The sequence below is a fragment of the Alosa sapidissima genome, chromosome 24, assembly GCF_018492685.1.
Source record: "Alosa sapidissima isolate fAloSap1 chromosome 24, fAloSap1.pri, whole genome shotgun sequence".
Taxonomy (NCBI): Eukaryota; Metazoa; Chordata; class Actinopteri; order Clupeiformes; family Clupeidae; genus Alosa; species Alosa sapidissima.
The window spans coordinates 12,280,793-12,302,725 of NC_055980.1; the positions used below are offsets into that span (position 1 = coordinate 12,280,793).

The 21,933-nt window shown below is 42.5% G+C and overlaps 1 protein-coding gene across 4 annotated transcripts in view; it reads right to left on the minus strand.

Annotated features, from left to right (window-relative positions):
* LOC121700572 (protein shisa-6) overlaps positions 1–21,933 on the minus strand; it is a 51,547-nt gene that overhangs the window by 6,841 nt on the left and 22,773 nt on the right. For 2 of the 4 annotated variants that reach the window (XM_042083630.1, XM_042083629.1), the window contains exons 5-6: positions 9,513–9,551; positions 1,536–1,598 (exon numbers count right to left, since the gene is read on the minus strand). The exons of 1 other annotated variant lie outside the window; for it this stretch is intronic. In XM_042083630.1, coding sequence (XP_041939564.1) covers positions 1,536–1,598; positions 9,513–9,551 — 102 coding nt within the window. The remainder of the gene's footprint in view (positions 1–1,535; positions 1,599–9,512; positions 9,552–21,933) is intronic. One more of the 4 variants, XM_042083631.1, reaches the window with a different exon arrangement.

Genomic DNA, 21,933 nt, shown 5'->3' on the forward strand with positions numbered 1-21,933 from the left:
TGCTTGTGTATGTGTGGGAGTGTGTGTGTGTGTGTGTGTGTGTGTGTGTGTGTGTCTGCCACTCTCATTTAAAGAGCCATGGGTTTGGGTCCCCCTTATCTACCCAGCACACACACAGGGATTTCTGACTTCCCTTTTATCCTTTGATCAATACATATATCTACCGGATGAGATGCTAAAAATGGATTTTAAATGCATGTCCTGGATTTCAGGACGTCTTTTCTGTGGGGTTTTTTCGTCTTCCTCTATCAGAGGACAAAGCATTGCATGACACAGAATGAAAGAGTTTGATTCTGGCACTCCAACTAATGAAACTTGAAATCAAAAGAAAAAGGCAAAAAAGCGGCTTTGTGTGTGTGTGTGTGTGTGTGTGTGGTGTGTGTGTGTGTGTTTGTGTGTGTGTGTGTGTGTGTGTGTGTGTGTTTGTGTGTGTGTGTGTGTGTGTTTGTGTGTGTGTGTGTGTGTGTGTGTTTGTGTGTGTGTGTGTGTGTTTGTGTGTGTGTGTGTGTGTGTGTGTGTGAGTGTGTGTGTGTGTGTGTGTGTGAGATAGTCACAGCATTAATCCATCTCATAACAATTGACACCCTATAAATGAAACGGGCCAATGAAATTGGCAGAGCATCGCACCACTGTGTATACACCTCCTCATCAGTGCTTTCCGTTGAAGGTGTGAGTGCAGCCTGGTTGGCATGCTGGCCTTGGGACAGAAATCACCTGCCCTGAGCAATTTCATACCCTCCTGACAGCACAACATGCCGTCACATCAGCAAAAGCTTACTTGCCCAAAGAAAAAGAACTCTGCAGTACCCCCCTCCCCCACCCCCCATGGATGACACAGGCCCGGTTTACGATGAGCACCGGTCCGGTGAATACGATCTTCAAACAGCTGAGCTCGGACCTTTTTTAAGGGTGTCGGGCATTTGAATGCGACCGCACCTTTTCCTTAAGGCAACCCTGCAGTGCCTCGGTTGCCCTCCACACAGCATTAATTTCCCCTTTTCTTTAAGAGCATCATCGCTCTCTTTCGGAGACGGACAAGGGGTGATTGAGATGGACGGCGCTGTATGAGCGGATTCATTAACCTCCCTGATGGAAGCATGTCCGTGTGGATGTGTGCTGGGTCAGCAGCCAGAGTGGCTCGTTAATACGGAAACGTCACCCTCGGAATATGAATGTGCACCTTCAGAAATGAGGACAAAGGCCTCATAATGCTGATGAACTGCTTATTAAGTACTGCTTGCAATCAGGGCAGCAAAACTGACATAGACCAACACAGTAGTCCATCCTTCAGCGCCACAGCCATAACCAATCACAGACAGCTGTAATGGAAGGTCACATTTGCACCATCTGACACATACAAGAGACATTGGCAGCTACATTAGCCTTGATCGTCACAAGAAACCATTATCATAGGTACGGCCTCCATCAGTTCTGCGGGAGAGCAAAGTGCGGCACTCTTGACTCTTGCTTCATAAGCTTAGCGACTGAGTAGCCAATCACATGACTTGTTGGGTGGCTGTTTTGTCTGGTCTTACCATTTTTGGGTGTTCGCGTTGGGCTACTAAGACCCACGTGGTTGTAGTTGTGCTGGTGGGCGCCTGTAGGGGGAAGCAACGAGAGGTCGTGGTGAAGCAAGTGGATAAACTCATCAGACATCCCAGACAGTAGCCGACTTTCACCCGGATCTGAACCAAATCCGGCCCAGGTCTGGTGGCAGGTTTACACTACTGTCTGGGATAGCAATGAGTCCAAATGTGCCATGGACAGATGTCCCTCTACAGGAGAAAATAATTGATACCCATGACATAACGGTAAAGAAACAACAGCGGGAGGGTCACATGACAAGACCACAATGTCACGAGGAAATGGTTTGGTTGTCATAGCAACTGAAATGGAAGTCTATTACTAAATGAGCTGGAAATCAGAATGAGGGGAAAAAACAATGTATGTTTTTTTTAGATACCATACAAGTCACATTGAGCCCATTTAACATTTAACACTACAACAGTCATTTGAAAATTTGTTTCATTCATCAAGTCACACATTGTTACACATATTAATTCCTTTGCATGCTATAGATCAGGGCCGTAGTCACCATAGACATTGGGGGGGACGTGCCCCCCCCCCCCCCCCCCCCCCCCAATATTCAGATATGACCAAAATGTCCCCCCCCCCCCCCCCAATATACTGACATAGAAAAAGAAATAAAGAAAACGCTATACTACAGGAAACCAACAAGCACCATCGTCTGAAATGTCATCAAACGTAAGTAACGCATATGAGTAACCTAGTGATGGTTCAAGAGAGAGTAGCCTACACCCCTGAATGGTTTGTCCTGACGGTTTTGCGTTTTTCGTTAGTGGCGTGCGCTATCAAAGGCTTCCATTTGCTGCACATGCTGCGGTGCGGTAGGCCTGGTTCAAGTCGCCAACAAGGTCTTTTTGATAGGGTGCAGTGGTGAAGTTGTTCTAAACTTAACTTCTTCGCCACTATAGCTTAATATATTTTCATAAAACCTACACGATTATCAGGCGGAACAAATATTTCTGGCAGGCTATTGTTCCGGACCGGAAGACTAGAGCAAAGGACAGAACTTGTTTACCGAAGGTGTACTTTCATTGGCTAACTCGCATTAACCGCTCTCATTTGCATAAAGTTCAGCCGAGCCCAACTTCTTGACGCGCCGCCTCTGTTCGAATGGCCACGCCGCCTTCCCAAGGTGCATTGTGGAAGCATAAACCACGCCTTGCCACTCTCCATAGAAAATCAATGGGCTATGTGCGGCGTAGTGGGCTTTGCCACGATAATGGACACGAGCCGTTAGGAAAGAACGTTTACAATGCTGGCGGTGATAGCCTACAGTTAATGTGAATCGCAGACAATAATTAAAGAAAGAAATCGCTCCATTCAAATAAAAGCTGTAGTATTGTTTCTACATGGCACAAAACACAATTTCTGTCAGAAACCAGGCTATAGTGCATGGGGTAACGTGAGGTGAGTCAAACAGAAGAGGGTCCTGTCTTAGTAGCATATTCCTGAATCATGTCCGTTTCAAACTACGTTAAAATTGTGTGTTTAGCTGCCAGTATAATAAAATCAAAACACAAATACAAAATCGTATTAGGCTATAGGTCCAACCCTATGTAGCCTCTCTAAGCCTTAGTTTTTTAAAATACTCAGGTGTAAGTAATTAGTCAAAGAGCCATTGTATTCTGTGTAATATAGAGGTTAACAAAGATACTCTAGTTTATAGAGTACATTATAATGTTATAATGTACAATACATTTTGGAGACAAATGGAGTCATAGCTTTATGTCCAGGGATGGATTACTGAATGGGCCTACTGGGCCCAAGAGCTCAGGGCGCCCTGAAGCAAAAGCCTCTGCGTGAAGTTGCTTCTTCTCCACCCTTCTCTTCTCTTTCCACAAAAATCACCAGAAGTCATCATTTAAAGGGTCATTTTTTTAAAAAAATCTTCCGGGGGAGCATGCCCCCGGACCCCCCTATCTTCGCTGAGGGGACTTTTTGCATAATGTACCCAGGGGTTCATAATCCATCCATGCCCATGTCCGTCAAAAGTTTGGAATACCCCAATTGACTGAATTAACTAATGACTTGTTTGTGATTTTTAATCAAATAATATTTGTCCATGGCAGGAAATGTATTGAAATTCTGTTTGGGGGTCCCCCAGACACCACCACAGATTTGGTTCCCCCCAATGTTGACATCATGACTACGGCCTTGCTATAGATATTTGTAGGCGCACAGAGTACATTGGTATGGATTACTTTACTCACAAGCATTTTATACACAAAACTTACAACAATCATCAATCATCATCAACAATCATCTTCTGCATTATATAAGCTTTGACACAACTCAGTGTGGTCATTGTGATTCCTCTCTGTCAGTCTTGTGCACTCAACACACTGTCACAGCATTCAAATGGGCACAATTAATCTTGCATTGCAGTCGAACACTAATGAAATCCCTAGTGGCCCTCACAAATCCAATCACGCTTAAGTTGTGAGGCAGCGCAATGCATTTGTCAGCTCTGGCTCTGAAACACTTCCAGCACCATCATTCAGCCTGCTGAAGCCTCATATATCCTGCACTTTTCCTGGGCGCCTTTTGAACCCCTTCAGTCACCGGGAAAATGAATGGCGCTGTCATCTGTCACTTCCAGCGCCGGCCGAGCTTACGCGTGACCGACCGTGCGGACGGCGCGAGGCAGACACAGCTGCTGTTGGGTCTGGGTGCGTCAGGGAAGGGTTGGGGTAGGATGTGAGTGTGTGTGTGTGTGTGGTGGGGGGGTGGGTGATGAGACAGTGTGCAGTGGCTTATGGGAGCGTCGACACTGCCACTTTTGGCACTGAACTAGCTTTGACATAGTGCAGGAGGCCCTTTCATTAAGTCCACTGTGTGGTGAAGGATGATGAACGACGGCCATTTTGAGCTCGAAATGATGACACCGCGAGGACCCCATGATAAATGGAGGAAGGGTGCGGAGCAAGCCTAGTCAAGCGTGCCAAGGGTTTTTTGGAAAGGGTTGCTGTTGAGTCTGTTTAAAAATGTATTAGAACAACCGGCTATAGTGCCATTTACATCTGTCATGGAGCTGCAAAGGGCACAAGGACTCAAGATAACAGATGCAAATGGTAAGAGATGCGTGTGTTCTCTCCAATCACAGTAAAGTTAAAGGCTTATCACTCATACACTCACAATAACATGTCACCTTAGTTTGCTTGGTTTGTGATTAAATACTCAATAGTGTTTGACTTTAGCTTACTTAATATGCAAAAATAACACACCATTAACAGAAAACACACAGAAATTAGTCAAGTTAATGCTGCACGGCGACAGAGATGGCTTAATTTCACCGAATTCAGTTAATACAAGGATAAAACCCTTCACTCTCACTGCGATTAGGAGATGATGCAGTGTAGTTTCCTTAGGCGGCCACCACACAGTGAGAATGTAAGGGGTTTAATACTTAAACCAACCACCATAAAAGGCAGAAATGGATTCAAGGCCCCTTTCCGCTTTCAGCTCAGGCTTCTAATTAATATGGAGCATCGTCCAGTTCAATGATCCTGGCTTAATCTGGGGTCCAATTAGCTGCTTTTAGAGAGACAGTTAACTAAATCTCCTCTCATAGCCCAAGGTCTTGTTTTCTCAGGAAGTCGCACCAAAGTTCCCTGTTGTCCTCTGTAGGGCTAAAGTAGCACATCACCCACCCACCAACTGAATCATTTGCTGTGGACGAGAGGGGAGAAGGGTTTGGGGGGGAGTGTGTGTGTGTGTGGGGGGGGGGGGGGGGGGGTGCAGAGAGAGCGATTTTGTTTTGAATATCACTGAAAAATTGAGTTATGATTGAAAGAAAAAGACTCTTACATGACACGTATAAACAAACAAACAAGCAACATATTTACTAAGATCATATAAAACATACCCTTTACTTCCTGTCAGCTTTACTGCTTTCAGGCTTGGAGTTACATGAATACGCTGAATTACTCATAAAATTTGTGTTTTAGTGTACGGTACTTAGGTGGATTGATTATTTGATGTTGAAGACACTTTGAAGAAAGTAATTGATTGAAAGTAGTGATTTGCTGGTTTGGTTTGGGAGATCTGGGAGTGTTGATTGCTCATTGTGATTGAATGGGTTTGAGCAACTGTGTTGTTGTTGACGTTGCAGTTGTTGTTTTTCCACTCAGATCATACAGATGTTTACTCAGTGAACAAACTTTGAAGTGGGCGTGGGGATATTTGTTCCAACGAGGCACCAAAGCAGCAGTGAACTCTCCCATGCCCAATAAATCCACAGATTGCACATAGCTCTCTATTTCACACCTGACACGTCCTGCCAACACCACCCATGCCCGTCTGCATAGTAATATCCAGATGGCACCAGTGATTCAGTATTCTGACATTTCTCCTGCATATTTACAAGTAAATAATACAACAACACCAAGCAAGAATGTATCCGAATGTTTGAAGTAAACAACTAACTCTGGATCCCTGTCTCACATGCAACAGCAGGTGTATGTTATCAAGGACTCAGTGGGATAATTCCTGTTACCCTAGACAGGGTGCCCAAGAAAATGTATGTGGTAAAACATGGATGAACAAGTGACGTTCAATAGAAGAATGTAACCTTTATATACCAGTGAAATGTATGCCAATCCGAAGACCTCATATTATCGGATACAGTCAAAATAATATGTATAGGCTGTTTAAAGATATACATCTTAGATTTAAAAAAAAAAAAACATTCACTGGCATATTCTTTTCAAAATATAATGTCATAGTAGCAAGTAGGTTAACACTTTGGCAGTCAAGTTTTGTTTGTTTAATCAACACCTCCAGTCTTCAGTCAAAGTAATACTTAATTCGCTATTTGGGGAAAACTAGAACATACAATGCAAAAACACTATGCTGTGGTATTAAACACTTCAAATAGCCAGGCAAACAGACGACCATATTATTTCCCAAGTATTTCTATACAAACCCTGTTAGAAGCATAGTATTAAACCTAAATAAGTGTGGGTAAGATCACAAAATGACAGCACCATTAAAAAACAATTTATCATAAATAAGTTGCACTTTCTTTGAAAACTACTCCCATTAATAGCATCTTTCCAAATCTGTAATCCCTTGAAAAAACATGGTGGAAACAAACAAACAAGGTCATCAGAGAACATTTGCGAGAACAGCTGTATAGCCTCCAGTCTTGAGTTGCCTGACGTCACCCTCAGGGTTTCAAAGTGTTGTCAGGAAATAGCTGCAGCACACGTACCGCTTCCCCACAGATCCCAGAGCAGCCCATAAATCTGTGTCATCTGAATCACGATTCGTTAATATTCTTATCCATATCAAACCAGATGCTAACACACAAATTGAGTAAAAGAGAAAAAATGGTGGGGGGAGAGAGAGAGAGAGAGAGAGAGAGAGAGAGATTTTGTGCTCTATCTTGTTTAGATCAGGTTTGAGGTGGTAAAACAAACCTACAAAAAAAACAGGCTGACAAAAAGAAAATCTGTTTTTATGTCCAAGTGTGAAATTATTTCCCCCACCAAATTAAATAAACAAATTGTCAAGAGGGGCAAGGGAAAGCAGGCAGGCAGACTGTGGGTGACGGCGGAACAATTAATGAAAAGCCCAGAGCGCTACTGCCTGCTGCGGAGAGCAAGAAGGATGGAAGAGGAAAAGAGAGGTAGAAAGAGAATGAGAGAGGGAGGAGAAAATGAAAGAAAGTGAGTGAGGTAAAGAGAAACAGAGAGCGGGAATCGAAGAAAATGCCTGATCCGAGGCACCACAGATCACTGTGCATTGGTTCGGTTCCTGTCACTATCCCTTGTGTCCACCTTTGAGAAGTAAATAAACAAATAAACAAGTAAAGGCCCCTGTCGTTTAATTACTGAACACATATTCTGTGTGTGTGTGTGAGGCTGTTGTATGACTGTGAATTGAGGCCCAGTGGTCTTCCTCCTGCATGGGTCTGCCCCACTGGGAGTGTTGACAGTGGGCAACCAGCTGGCTTGCCCTTCTCTCCCCAACCTGCCGCAGTGCCAGGGCGGCCCGGGCCGAGACCGCGCCAGGGGGGTGGCATTTAAACGCTGACAAAGAGCATTAGCATTTATTTTGTGGCGCCGAAGCTAAATGGCGGAAGAGAAAAAAACCGGACGATAGGAAAGCGGCGAGGAGGATTTTGTGGCTCTGGCGTTCGGCTGACATTTTGGGCCAGTGGAATCTCTGTATTTGATCGGGTGCGCAGGGCGCTCTTGTAACTGACCCAGCTCAGGCACATGGGCATACTGGAGAAGATGTTATCCATGTCTCCTCAGCACCACAACCCCCACCCCCCACCCCCCCACCCCACACACACACATACACACACTCTTAAGAGCTGAATGCAAAGGATTGAACAAGTTCAATGAAAAATAGCAAGTCCTTGAGCTGCAAAGGCTTTTTTCCCCAAGCGGACTTACAAAAGCAGTGAACAAAGCCACGGGGCTGAAATAGGCTGATGATGTGTATCTAATAGTCTAGTCAAACACTGTGAGTGATAGACTACACTGACAAAAACAATCTGGGAGGTTTATTGACATGCTATAAGAACAATCTTATCTGGCCAGACAGGGTGAACACTACTCATTTACCAATCTGGTAGCCTCTGACCTATACCTCTGCCAGACTGACCCTATGTTGCTACTGAAGGCAACTGAATTCATCTCACATATAGCCTGTGCAGTAAGTGGGTCATCTCCGATTTGAGATCTACTCTTATTTCCAACGCCTCAAACACAGAGAGATATACATACAGTATGTGGTATGTCTTATGCCATACCTTTGACATTTGTCTCGCTGGTAACACCACCCGTTTTATCAGATATACATTTGTATATTATACAGTGGCCAGGGTAAATAGCCATATTTGACAAGTTGGAAGGTGTGTGTAAAACAGTTATTATAGTGTAATGTGCTGGTCACACAGAGGAAATCCAACCTGTGTGACTTCTGAAACATGCTGACATAGCAGCCTGCCAAGAACACTAAATAGACAATTCCTTAGAGTTTGATGCAATTGTAAGCCAGCTATGAGAGGAACTAGGTATCTTTAGCTTTGAAAGAGTGTTGCCATGTGAACAGCAAACCTATCCATCCTAACATCCTTAGGACTTATTACAAAGCCAAAAGATAATAAGTCCTAAAAGAACTATGAAATGTCTCATTTAATGTTCTTGGTGACTGTATAGTAGCGTATAAGCAGGATAATCCACTCCTAGGTGTACCACCTCACACAACATTGTGTGTGCTAACCATTTAGCGCACACATAGTCTTGGATTATCCCTTACATATTAACTGTGATACAATGTCTTTGAGTGATACATTTCTCAGAAATAAAAAACCCCACCCTGCCTCTTGAAGCCAGTTGACGACATATCAGACGTTGTCCTTCAAGAGCTGAGGGCTGAAGATCTTCACTTCAGGAGAAAGCATCCTCAAAGTTGCTAACAAGGATAAGCACAGTTTTAACTGATGTCTTCTTTAATTAATAAGAAGTAACATCATTCAAAGCTGCCTTTATCCCTGCCTAGCATACGCTCAAGTCTTCTTGACAGATGAAGCCAAATAGAGTGGGACTCTGGACCGAAAACGAAAGAAAAGCTACAAATGGGAAAGGCCATGTAGGAGAAGAAGGTTTTGGTTTTGGATGACCGGTAAAAAAAAAAAAAAAAACATAAATGAAAAAAGAATGATTCTTTTTTCAAAAAGATGTTTGAATTATACCACTATAGGTCTGCATGGGCGAGGCATGAATACACAGACTTGAACATGTCCACCACAGACACAGACATGAACTACGTGGCCAGAGAAATAGAGAGAATGAGAGAGACAGAGAGGGAAAGAGAGAGTGAGAGAGAGAGAGTGAGAGAGAGAGAGAGAGAGAGAGATAAGAGAGATAGGAGGAACACTCAACTACGGGACATATAATAGCCATTCCTACCATGGTGGCTCTGCGACCGCACCGGCCAATGTTTTTCCCCTAGAAAACACAAGCAAGGCAGAGCAAGTGGGTGAGACGGAGCGAGCGTGCAGACTGTGTGAAGAATTGAATACATTTACTCTCTCTCTCTCTCTCTCTCTCTCTCTCTCTCTCTCTCTCACACACACACACAAATATAAAAGAATGCACATGGAATTCATTTCTCCTTCATATAAACACACGCACATACACAGACACAAACAAAAAGCAGACATAGACACACACACTAGTTCAACTGCTCCGCACAGTAGGAGCCACACAAACTCACAGGGTCCAGAGCACCATTGTGAATCATAGTGAAACATTCTCACTGTTATGTTGCTCTAATGTAATCCCATAGTAAAACAAGACACTTGGAAACATTTGATGACATTGTACTTGAAATAAAAATAATTTAAAATAAGATAAAAAGCTATTTACACCCATCTCAACACTAATCTATCATGGTACACAGCATTATTATAGTGTTTGTTACACATGACAATGACTTTAAACAGTATTCTAATAGTATTCTATTGATTACATTTCATTCATATAGCACAATTATTTTCAGTCTAAGTATATATCTCTCTGTATAAGGAATTTGCAAAGATAACCAAAATATGTCACAAAATGTGTAAAATGTTCACTCACACAAAACACTATGAAGAGTGAGAAAAACAGTCAGCACAATCGAAGTACTAGGGAATTGCTTTGACTTGAAAAATGATAGTGGGAGTCTTGGTGTTGGTATGACAACTTGAAGCCTATATTTGACTCCATCAGCATTTTGCAGCAAGTGATCTCACATGCAGTTACCATGGCTGAAACATGTACAACATGGCTAACTGCCACTCAAAGAAACCGCATGCCGAGGAAAAAACCTGAAACTGCTAATACCTTAAAAAAAAAAAAAATTCACCACCAGTGTGAGAGTTTTGACAAGCCCAGAGACGTCTCCCTTGACTTTAATTAAAGAGCGAGCATGAAGCGACCAAGCAAGAGAGCGAGTGAGTGAGCGGAATCTCAGAGAGGCTACTAGAAAACACCTGCAGCGAGGGCCAAGTCTGCTGAGGCAAGGAAAAGGGAACGAGATGAAAGCAGGCTCTGAAGTAGCGTACACTGACGCTAGCGCTCCTGCTATTGCTAACTCGCCATTACCACGGGCACGATCTGAGGTGTACCTCTTTGATCCGTCACTATTGATTTAGTCGTCAGCTCCTCGTTCCTCTTCGTTGTCAATGGGGGGGCAAACTTATTACCTTCCGAGAGAGAGGGACTCACAGCTGGAGGTCTCTTCCCGTTAAAAGACTGACCCCGCCGTTCAGCGACAGTCGCCCTTTACTGCTAAAAGGTTGAACTGCTGACCGTGTCATGTTTTTTAAAGTTGACAGAGTGAGAAAGACGGCAAGGTACAGACAAGGGCATGAAGTCGTGTAACAGCAAGGAGAAATGAACAGTCCAGAAATGTCTGGCTTTTCTGTGTAAGTTCATCTAGTGGGGGAATGACTCATCAATAAAACAAGAATGAACGTTACTAATGGAATTTGTCATTTCGACTCCACGTTTCGCGACCTGCACATCATAATGAATGGTACAGCATAAGATATCTAGGAAGTGCAAACCACAGGCACCTACTCTTTTTGTCTTTTACTCATATCACTTAACATTATACCGATGTTTGCATCCATCCCATCCACACTATACATTCTTCCTTTCTCCCATAGACATCTTATTTTTGACTGCAGTTCTTTATTATGTTTGAATGTAGAAGAAGACACTCTATCCTTCCTCCTATCAATAATTTATTTGGTCCTGTTCTTTAGGAAGGGTTAACACAGAAACTCTGATCAGGCAAAGATGTCAAGAAGAAACATTTGGACAACTCAGTGAACCCAAACAGGGCTATGTGTACAGGCCTCTTCTCTAAGACCCACCCATAGCATCATTTAAAGATTTCCTATCATCTTCTGAGCCCATATTTTCATGAAAAAATTGAAGTACCTGGGTTGGACTGGGTTAAATGCCATTCCTTCATTCCTGTTTCTAGATATTGTATTAGAATTGCTGCGTTCCATTTGTTAGCCTGAGACAGTCGGCAAGTTGTTTTCCCGAGCTACTAACCGGAAGATGCAAAAGGAACGTTCCTTGAACGCCCCTTGAAGTTGTATCATTATTCGAACGCAGATTACCCGATTTTTTAATTCCAAGATGACTGCGCCCATACCAGTAAATTAGAGCCATAGATACTCTGGGCCAGATGTACGTACATTTGCGAACGTAACGTTATCAGCGTCAAGGACAAACCACAGATTGCGAATTGCCTTTCTCCGCCCATAAACGCAATTTACAAACGTCCACAACTGAATGGCAGCGCCTACATACAAGCGCAGTTGAATGAAGTTAACTGATGGCAACATTAAAAATAATCAAACGTTTAGCGATCATGACATAATACAATATATGATAAGATGTCAACAAGCAGGGAGATAATGAAGATCAGTAGTTCTACTCAACTTTTACATCATTGCGGCCTGTTTGTACATACCTCGCAATGATTTTACACGCACGTTGCGAAACAAATACGCCTGAAGTTTGCACAAAAGCCGTCAGAAACCTCATCTAACCCCTCTCTGTCCAATAAGCCCTAGGGATCCACAGTCTAATATGGATATCCCTATACAGCCATGGACCTGTCAATCAAAAAAAAAATCCCACTTGCCCTCCCCCGGTTCCTGGAGGGGATCCTGCACAGGCCAGTGCGTGAGTACACATGCAGCCCAGCTAGGTGTCAAAAGTCGGTGTTTGAGTTTGTGGTGCAGCACAATGGGTTTGGAGAGATAGGGCCGTTTGCAGCCAAGCGGAAGGGGCCACCGAGCAGTGTCAGTGGGATGCTGACAGAATGGGCCGTTTTCATCCGCCACACTATTCTCAGCTCCACGCTCACGGCAATCAATGCTCGCTGAGATTTTCATTTAGATTAGGGCCAAGAGTAAATATTTCTGCACAGATTCGGCGGTTTCTGCCTGTCGTCTATCACACACAATAAAAAAAACCTTGCATAGCCCATAAGCTACAGTACAACATTTTCATAAGAAAGCAAAACAATGAGACAGGACAATCTTTGAGTGGAGAGGTGAAAAACTATATCCATGAATCTGCAAGGTTATGGCAAACACCCAAGATCCTCAGCCAGATAGTGTAAAGGCTCTTGCAAGTCTATTTTGCCCACAAGGTTTGTCTGCAAACTGTTTTCAGTGGATAAAGACACGGGATGTGCCTTTTGGTGCTGTGTCATTCTATTAGGCTAGCTTATTATATTCCTGGTTTTGGAAAACTATAATTTTTAACCTGTAGGTAATAAAGCTCAATAAAAGGGAAATCATACTACAATATGCCCTATTACAAGGAACCCCATAACAATATACCTAATACAGGGAAGAGTGAAATGAGGTTTCTGAAGTTCCTCCACTTAATATTCAAGAAAATAATCCTCAAAAAAAGACAAGAGAGCTTCAAGTGAACGGAATCCATCAATTTCATCTGCATTTGCATCCCCGGCACCAATATCCGTGGCACTCGTCTGAAAAGGCCAGCTCAGTCTCGGACATGCCTCCGGCAGCGCATTACTGCGGCCTGCTGCTGCGTTCGCCGTCTCTGAGCCATGCACGGAGCTGGGGGACAGGACAGGGCAGTGCAGGGTGTGTGTGTGTGGGGGGGGGGGGGTGGACAGTGGAAATAAGCAGCCACTCTGTTTAAGTAGAAGTGGGGGCCCTTGTGTTGAAGTGGCCTTTGCTGAGGATAAGTCTCTCTCTCTCTCTCTCTCTCTCTCTCTCTCTCTCTCTCTCTCTCTCTCTATTTCTCTCTCTCACACACACACACACACACACACACAAAACCTTAATGCAAATTTTAATTTAGCCACTGAGCCACCGCCCTGTAAATCACAGCAAAGGCCTTCAGGGAAGCACCCCAAACTGAAAAAAAACAAAAGAGATGACTGTGAAGAGAGAGCACACACACAAGCTTACTGAGCCAAAAGCGTTATTAATTAGCCTCCTTTGTGTCCAGACCCTACCTTCTTAAGAGTCGCCCCCCAAAAAATCAACACTTGCCTCAGCAGGCACTCAGGTGCGGTAATAACTCACATTAATTAAACATCAGCCCCGGTGGCGCGCTACGAGGAGCCGATATATTTCACGTTTGTTTATTTTCCTGTTGCCGCTTCGTATTAATTCTCGGGAGGCGGTGGAGGAAGGCGCACTGGCATATTAGTGGGCTTGCAAGGATTCGCGTTATAGTACGCACCTCCATCCCCAACCACTCTCATCTGGCTATACCTGTTAAGCGAGGGCTGGGGGTGCCAAGTTGGCACACAATGCCATACCGCGCCACACTGTGCCACAGCATCGGCCCCTGTCGTGTGCTGGCACTCCCATAATGTCATCATCATCAGCGATGAGTGTCCGGTTGCAGTGGGTGGGGGATGATGCTGCCGTTTAAATGTCATCCTCTGTTCTTCAGCAGGCGGGTGGGCGAATTGTAATGAAAGGGAATAAACAGCATTCCTTTCATTCCTTTCCTTATTAACCTGTAGCTCCACTCAAATTATACTTAGGCAGGGCTCCAGAATCACTTTTTGCACTGGTTGCACTGGTGCGCCTAACTTTTTTTCTTAGGTGCACCGGCACAAAAGTTAGGTGCACCCAAATTTTCAACCACATCGCATTTAACACCGCAGCAGGTTCACTTTTTTTCCTTAGTTACTGTCCTATATAGGTTGTCCTATGACTTATGATTTACAATTCTACAAGAAAAGTAACTTAAGGAAGTGTTGGTGCTTTAAGTGCTTCACTGAGCTGAAATTTAAACTTAAAACATCTCAAGATGAATTAAATAAAAATAACAGTGAGTAAATTAACAGTGCACATCTTTTAAGGGCTTCAAACTGCACATCTCATGGCTCAATGTCTTACATACTATCCTTCATGATCTTTAGGCCTTGGCTAAACCAGCTCGCCATGCTAGCATCTTCCATAGAATGTATTTGAGAATATAAAGAGATGTTCCAAGTAGCCTGGGGGATTTTTATGTGATTTTGCAATGATGATTGCAATAATCATTTGACAGTCCCACAATGCAATTTACTTTTTAATTTTAGTATTTTTAAATTTTCAATAAGAACATCACTATGGTTAATGCAGTAACAAAATGGTAGACCTATTATTATAGGCTATTGCAATGACTTGCCATGCTCGATCTAAATGTGTCCATTCAATTCACCGTACACAATGACCACAGTTATAGCCTACATGCAGGGAATATTCGGGCTTTAAATGTAGCAGCGATATTCGGTTTGCGCCAAATACCGGATTAAATTGATTGATGCCATCAGAATGAGTTTACACAACTTGCGCGCAAAACGAATATTGCTGTTGAAAACCGGGTTACTCCCTGCATGTAACTGCGGTCAATGACGCACTCTTTTTCGGCGATATCTGTATCTCTGTCGTTCGCGAAGGCCTTGCATGCATTGTTCGCAATTTTAAGGCGTCTTTTCATCTGCAATGACTCCTATAAATTTGCCGCAAGTGGCATTCCTGTACGTCGGGTTTACGTTCAAACTATTTTTCTGGTGAATAATTATTTCGGACTGAACGTCTGATCGGTTTGCTGCTGCCAGCCGCCGAAAGGCAGTGGGGAGAGGGTAGGCCTACATTTATCTCGGCCTATGTGACCACACTGTAATGCAACTACATCCACTCTGTTTATCTGACGGGTCTCTGACCTCTCTCTCTCTCTCTCTCTCTCTGCAGCACACGCATTTTCAAATTTACACACAGGCACTGGGCCACGGCCAATCAGAGGGGAGGTCCCGCCCTTCACTATCTGTGATTTGTTTAAACCACGATATTGGCCAAATATGTGTCTGTTATTGAACCAAAGCTAGAGTTTCAATGCGGACACTTTTTCCTCTCTGGTCTCACCAAATTGGTCGCACTCTGGAGCCCTGTTAGGGCTCGATAAGGACTTTAGAACAGGTCCTCGCAACACCCAGGTCCTCCAAATAACACACACACACACAAACACACACACACACACACACACACACACACACACACACACACACACACATACATACATACAAATGAATATTTGAATTAAAAATGAGATATCATTATGATTAAACTTTCCTTTGGTCTCATACAGAGAAGTAACATCAAGAGGTTTTTCAAGGGGTGAATGTTCTCTCTTTCTCTCTTTCTGTGGTGTGTGGATTAGCCAAAGCAGTCACTTGAGGGTCTAGGGTTCCAGCTGCAGCCAATGGGAGACATTTGTTCCCTGGAGTTTGAGAGAAGCCCCAGGACCCAGTGACTCAAGGGGGGGAAACTAAAGGGGGGGGGGGGGGGGGTTGATGTTTGCTATCACAGAGGCCTGTTCTACCATTTAGCTAGTAGTTTCTGACAAAAAATGTTTGTCAAGTGATCTTAGGCAAGCAGTGCTTTTTACACAACAGATGTGGACTTTAAATTGCACCTGCATATTTCAAAATAAATGCAGTCAAATACAAATGGAAAAGGATGTTGTTTACGATGTGTCGAGACTTACTATTCAACTCAAATATAATAAACAGCTTGTTCTAAACAACACTACAGAGGTTGTTTACCACAAGTGTTCCGCTAGATATCTTCATTAATTTGAATGAAACGATGCCTCCTGGAAAGCAGATCGAGGGCAAGTCACACACAAAGAGAAAAGACAGAAAGAGGTGAGGCAGAGAATGAGAAGAGAGATAGAGAGAGAGAGAGAGAGTGAGAGAGAGACCACTAGTTTAATGTATGATGGCAGATATTATTTCAGTGCTGCTTGCAGAGCTGGCATGATCAAAGTAAAAAATGCCATTTTAATTAAGTATATATACTCTTTTGATCCCTTGAGGGAAATTTGGTCTCTGCATTTATCCCAATCCGTGAATTAGTGAAACACACACAGTATACACACAGTGAGGTGAAGCACACACTAATCCCGGCGCAGTGAGCTGCCTGCATCAACAGCGGCGCTCGGGGAGCAGTGAGGGGTTAGGTGCCTTGCTCAAGGGCACTTCAGCCGTGCCTACTGGTCGGGGTTCAAACCGGCAACCCTCCGGTTACAGGTCCGAAGTGCTAACCAGTAGGACACGGCTGCCCTCAATTCCAGGGAATCATAGCTCATCTGCTGTCGACAAGCTCATTATTGAGAAATACTGCTGTGGGAGGCTTAAGCCAATGAAACCCGCAGATGATAAAAGCAAAAAATAAATACGCTGCCCCCCATGCGCTTGCTTTTGGAGTCATTGATTTCCACCACTGTGAAAAACTCACACCTTCCCAACCTGGGAAAGAAACAGCATTTCCTCTCAATGGAGTTAATGACAAAGAAAACAAGACGTCTTTACGTCCCGTGTAAAAAGGATAAATAAAAACAAGGCATTCTAAACAGTCATACATAAATGCGAAACGAGAATAAGTGGCCCATAAGAAGCCACCAAAAGTCCTAGGCAGAAAGAGACAGCAGTCAGAATTCATGAGTTTCACACACTGAGGTACAGTACAAATACTGTACACAACAAGCAACTGCAGTTGTTATGTGAAAACAAAAAAACAAAAAAAAAACATCCATAGCTTAATTTCAGAAGACAGACTCAATCTCACACAATGTTTACTCACGAAGGAGAGCCATGTTGTCAAGCTGAGTACACTTAAATGTTTTTGCACATTATGTAAGTTTTGCGATGCTCAGGCGAATAAACAAAAGGCACTTTCTGAATTTGTTTAATTATTTCCTGCACCTTCCCTCAAGTCTAATCAAGTCCGTCGAGAGGGAAGTGTCTTCGCCGATGGCTTTAATTATTCAATAGTCATTAACATAGGAAGCCCACAATCAGCGGCGTTGACGAGTCCTAAAACACTGAGCTGCAGGTAACACAAACAGACCCTGTTATTTGAGGAGAGGATTGGCTTTCAAAAGCCAGATTATTTCAAAAACACAAAAAGAAGGCCCCAGAGATCATTTAATTACCATCCGCCACCAGGGGAGACATCAGCAGGCAATGTCATGCCTTTGGAGTAATAAGTTCATGAATAAGAATGTCTGGGCAAAAAAACGAGGGAACAATGCATCAAAATGACGTTTTTCATAGAGAGATGCAATTTCTCCAAGCCATTTTTCATGGTCTTAGAAGGCTAAGAAAGGGAAGGGAAGACAATATAGGAAGAAAACGTTTTCCCCCTACAGTGACACTGTGTTGTGCACTGCCCTGTCTCCTTGGAGTTTGAAAATTGACATTAATTTTTAAATCCTCTACTTTTGCAAAAGTTTCTTTTTTTTTTTTTTTTGGAACCTAATTATTTGTTTTTCCCCGTGTTTGCCATTTTAGTGATGCTTCCTGGAGAGAGAAGCTGAGGGCAAGAAAAAAAGTCAGTGCTCATAATCTGTGAACTCTAATCGAGGGTAACTCAATTTGTCAAAATTGCATCGCATCTTCGACTCACGACGCACACAAAGGCCCAGGGAGGGAGCGCAAAAGCACAAGGAAATGGAGCATCTCAGCAGGTCGGTTCATTTCACAGCAAGAACCAAATTGACAGCCAGCCAGCAAAGTTAACAAAATGAATTTGCGGCATCAAACGTTGAGCAAATCTTGTCATTTGAGATCTACATGTGGCGTAGAGAGGCTTTAACGGCACTTAAGTAACATTTTTAAATGGGTTACAGATGCCAGTGGAGACCACATTTGAATGACATCTCAATCTCAAATACCTTAAATATCTGTTTCAAAACCTATCCAAATATCTGTCTTTCATTTTTTTACTGACAGTCATAGGCATAAGTCTTATCTTTTCCTACAGGATATTTTTCGCCCTTTATGTGAAAGCATTACTCATCAGAGGGATGACATAAAATTCAAATCAGCCATTTTATTTTCAAGGATTTCTGGTTCTGTAAATCTGCAATGATCCATCCACTGTTAAATCAAACTAAATGTATCATATAAAAATCTTTGACTTTCACACCCAACAACATGTCCATACCCCTCGTACAGTGTTCTAGTTGTATTTCCTTTTCAAGACACATCTAGTAAAAAAAAGGTGGCCTTTAAATAGTAAGCAATGGTATGATGACCCGTTCCCATACACATTTTTAGGACATCATGTTCAGTGGACATTTAAGTGACTTGATGACCATCATTAAGGTGTTTTCAATAGACAGGAAATTCATAAGTCAATATCTCTCATATATCTATCAAACAGCAGTTACCACATACTGTAATGGAGAACAGTGTGACCCTTTCACCTTGACCTGTAGAGCTAGCACGACTGACAAAGGACTGAGTGTGAGTGTGTGTGTGTGTGTGTGTGTGTGTGTGTACAATGATTTCTATATAGGGTTTACTTCCATGTCTTTACCTCTGTACCTCTTCTCTTGTTCCCTGTGTTTTCCTCTAAATACAAAGCAAAAATAGAGGGTATAGACTTCGGTACCATAAAGATGGCTTGACAGAAAACAAACTCAGAGACTAATATTGCAAATAATGAGTTCAATCTCATCTCAGAACATAATCTGGAACTGGCACCAGTGCCAGCCACACTATAAACCTCGAAATAAAATCATAAAGAGGGTGTGAGGGGGAGGACCAGCAGGGAAAATCTATATGATTAATTTCCAGTCCGCTGGAGCCAATTTGTCCAGAAATGAGCAATCCAATTTAAATGTGCAGAGGTGAAAATGAAATAGAGTGTATACAGTCTCCACTCCGCTCCCTTGCAGACACACAGACGTGATGTCAGAGTCAGCGTTGTCCTCGGCGTGAAATAACTGTTGTTGTAAAGAGTCTGGGAATGATAGAGTAGGCAAACAAGAGAGGGGCGAGCAAGTGAGAGGGAGTCCTGGAGTGCTAGCCACCAGGAAGAGACAGAGCAGGGAGAGAGAGAAAAGAACCCTACTGATTCAATGACACACTCTTTCATAGCAAAGAAAAAGAGAAAGAAGAGAGAGAAAGAGAGAGAAGAAAAATGATAAAACTCAAGGGAGAGAGAAAAAAACATTGCACTGTATAAAAAACAACTAATGGTGTGCCTTTGAACATTCTGTCTGCAATGCTGCTGGTAGCTTTTTGGGGTGTTAGAATCTGTTACATACATGTAGTCAAACATTTTCTTAACTTTGTTCGATCAGTATAAAGGGTAACACTTTACTTGACAGTATCGACATAAGAGTGACATGACACTGTCATGACACATTCATCCTAACCCTAACCCTAATCCTAACCTCTAGCCCTAATCCTAACCCTAACTCTATCTCTAACCTTAAACCTAACCCTAATCCTAACCCTAACTTGTTATGACAAAAACCGAATGTCACTTAATAACAGAAGTGTTATGTCATAAATGTTTATGACTTGTTTATGACATGTTCATGACAGTGTCATATCACTCTTATGTAGTGTAACCATATAAAGTCATACAGTATATCCTGTAAGACTCCTGTTAGGAGCGATCTAGCCTGTGGATCATGAACACATGTGAGCAACAGACGTTTGTGACAAAATCTGTCCCTTCCTACGTGATTGACATCCTACATCCTTTGTGTCTGTCCTAGTGCACTTAATAATTGGTTATGTCACTAAATTCAATATTTAAGTCTTTACATTAATACTTAGGATCTTACCAATTTGAAATTGTATTTCAAATAAACATTCCAAACGCATATTAAACTATTTCACATCTAGATACATTTAAGAATCTCTCATTATACTGTGTGTTTCTTTTGTATAGAAGTCCCAAAAAAAGGACAGAGGCTAATCTGGACTTCATAAACAAATGTGCCAGCTGCTGTGATGTTTTTATGCTGTTTTGTGCTGAACATCCATATTTCACTCTGACATTTATGGTGAGGCTTTTCCAGCAGTGGTGAATTCCTTTAATAATTGCCCCCATAGCTCCAAACCAAGGCCTTTGGAAATCACTTTGGGTGGCGGTATTTCATCTTGCCATTGGCCGCACGGACAGAATGAACCCAAAAATTCAATGGTGAAGAAATCAAGCGTGCGTTAATCAATAATTTGAATAATGTACCGCGTAAACTGGTCTTAGATTAAGCCTCCTTTAATGTTTTTTAATTATGTTGCCACAGAGCTTTCCGCCAGCCATTGCAGGAGAGGCATTTTTACAAGAGCTCATTATCACAAACAGATGCTCCTCGTCCTAAAGACTCACAGTTGCTATTATAACAGTGGACACTGATGGAAATCTTCTAAATGAATGAGCACACATCCACTGAACACAATAGGCCTACCAACACCTTGCAGGTACTGGAGACTCAATCAAGTCCTATTATGCAAGTCATTTTATGACTGCAGTACATTTGACACTTCCAGAAGCAAAATATAGTAGTTATATATGGTGGTGGACTTCTATATTCAAATATGGGCATTTATACAGATATAAAATAATCAAGTTAATTATTATGATGCTATGGCTATTCTATGCTAAGGCCAATCACAACAATCAAGTATGGCCTAATTATGTGAACTACACTTTAAGGATGGATAAATGGCACACCCATATAGTGCAGGATAATACAATCACAGTGACAGCACTGGCTTAACACTGAGGTCAGATAGTAGATGTGCTCTTACACAGATATGAATGATATACACTGTTATATTTTATGGTATAATTACAAGATAATATTGGTACTGTCTGTGCAACAACAGCAGTAAGTACAGCAATAATTTTCACTGCACTAAAGCTGCTATGAGCAAGTCTTACTGTGCTGAATAAAATAAACCAAGTGATTAATATTATGGCTATATCCAGATAATAAATATTGGAACAAATTATAGGTTGCGATATCGAGGTCCAGTTTGCAATGGCAAATGAAAGACTGAGAGACAGTGCAGCAGCACAACGGTCATCATTTTGTGTAATGCATGCTGTATATCAAAACCATGCAGCATACCAGGATGTGGCTAGAATTAAAATAGGCTGGCTGACCACAAACAATATGCTCGTACAGGAAAACCCAGATTTTAAAAATCAGCTTTTTAGTAAAGAAATGCTCTCCAGCTAATTTCTGTTCCATATGGAATAGGGAGGGCATGGTCTTATCTTGTGTAGTAAAACCTTTGAGTCAAATTAAATTAGAACAAATTAGAGTACATTAGTTATGGCCTATTAAATTATTAGCGAAAAAGTCACTTCAAAGGACTGTTATATAAGGATGAGATCCTTATCAATAAAAGCGTGGCACCTTTAACGGTCAAAGCTTTTTAGTCCGGTATGCTTTTAAGGAGGTCATCGGAGATTACCATCCCGCCTGGATTTCGATTCGAAAGCCATTACATGAAAGTGGCCTGTCAGAC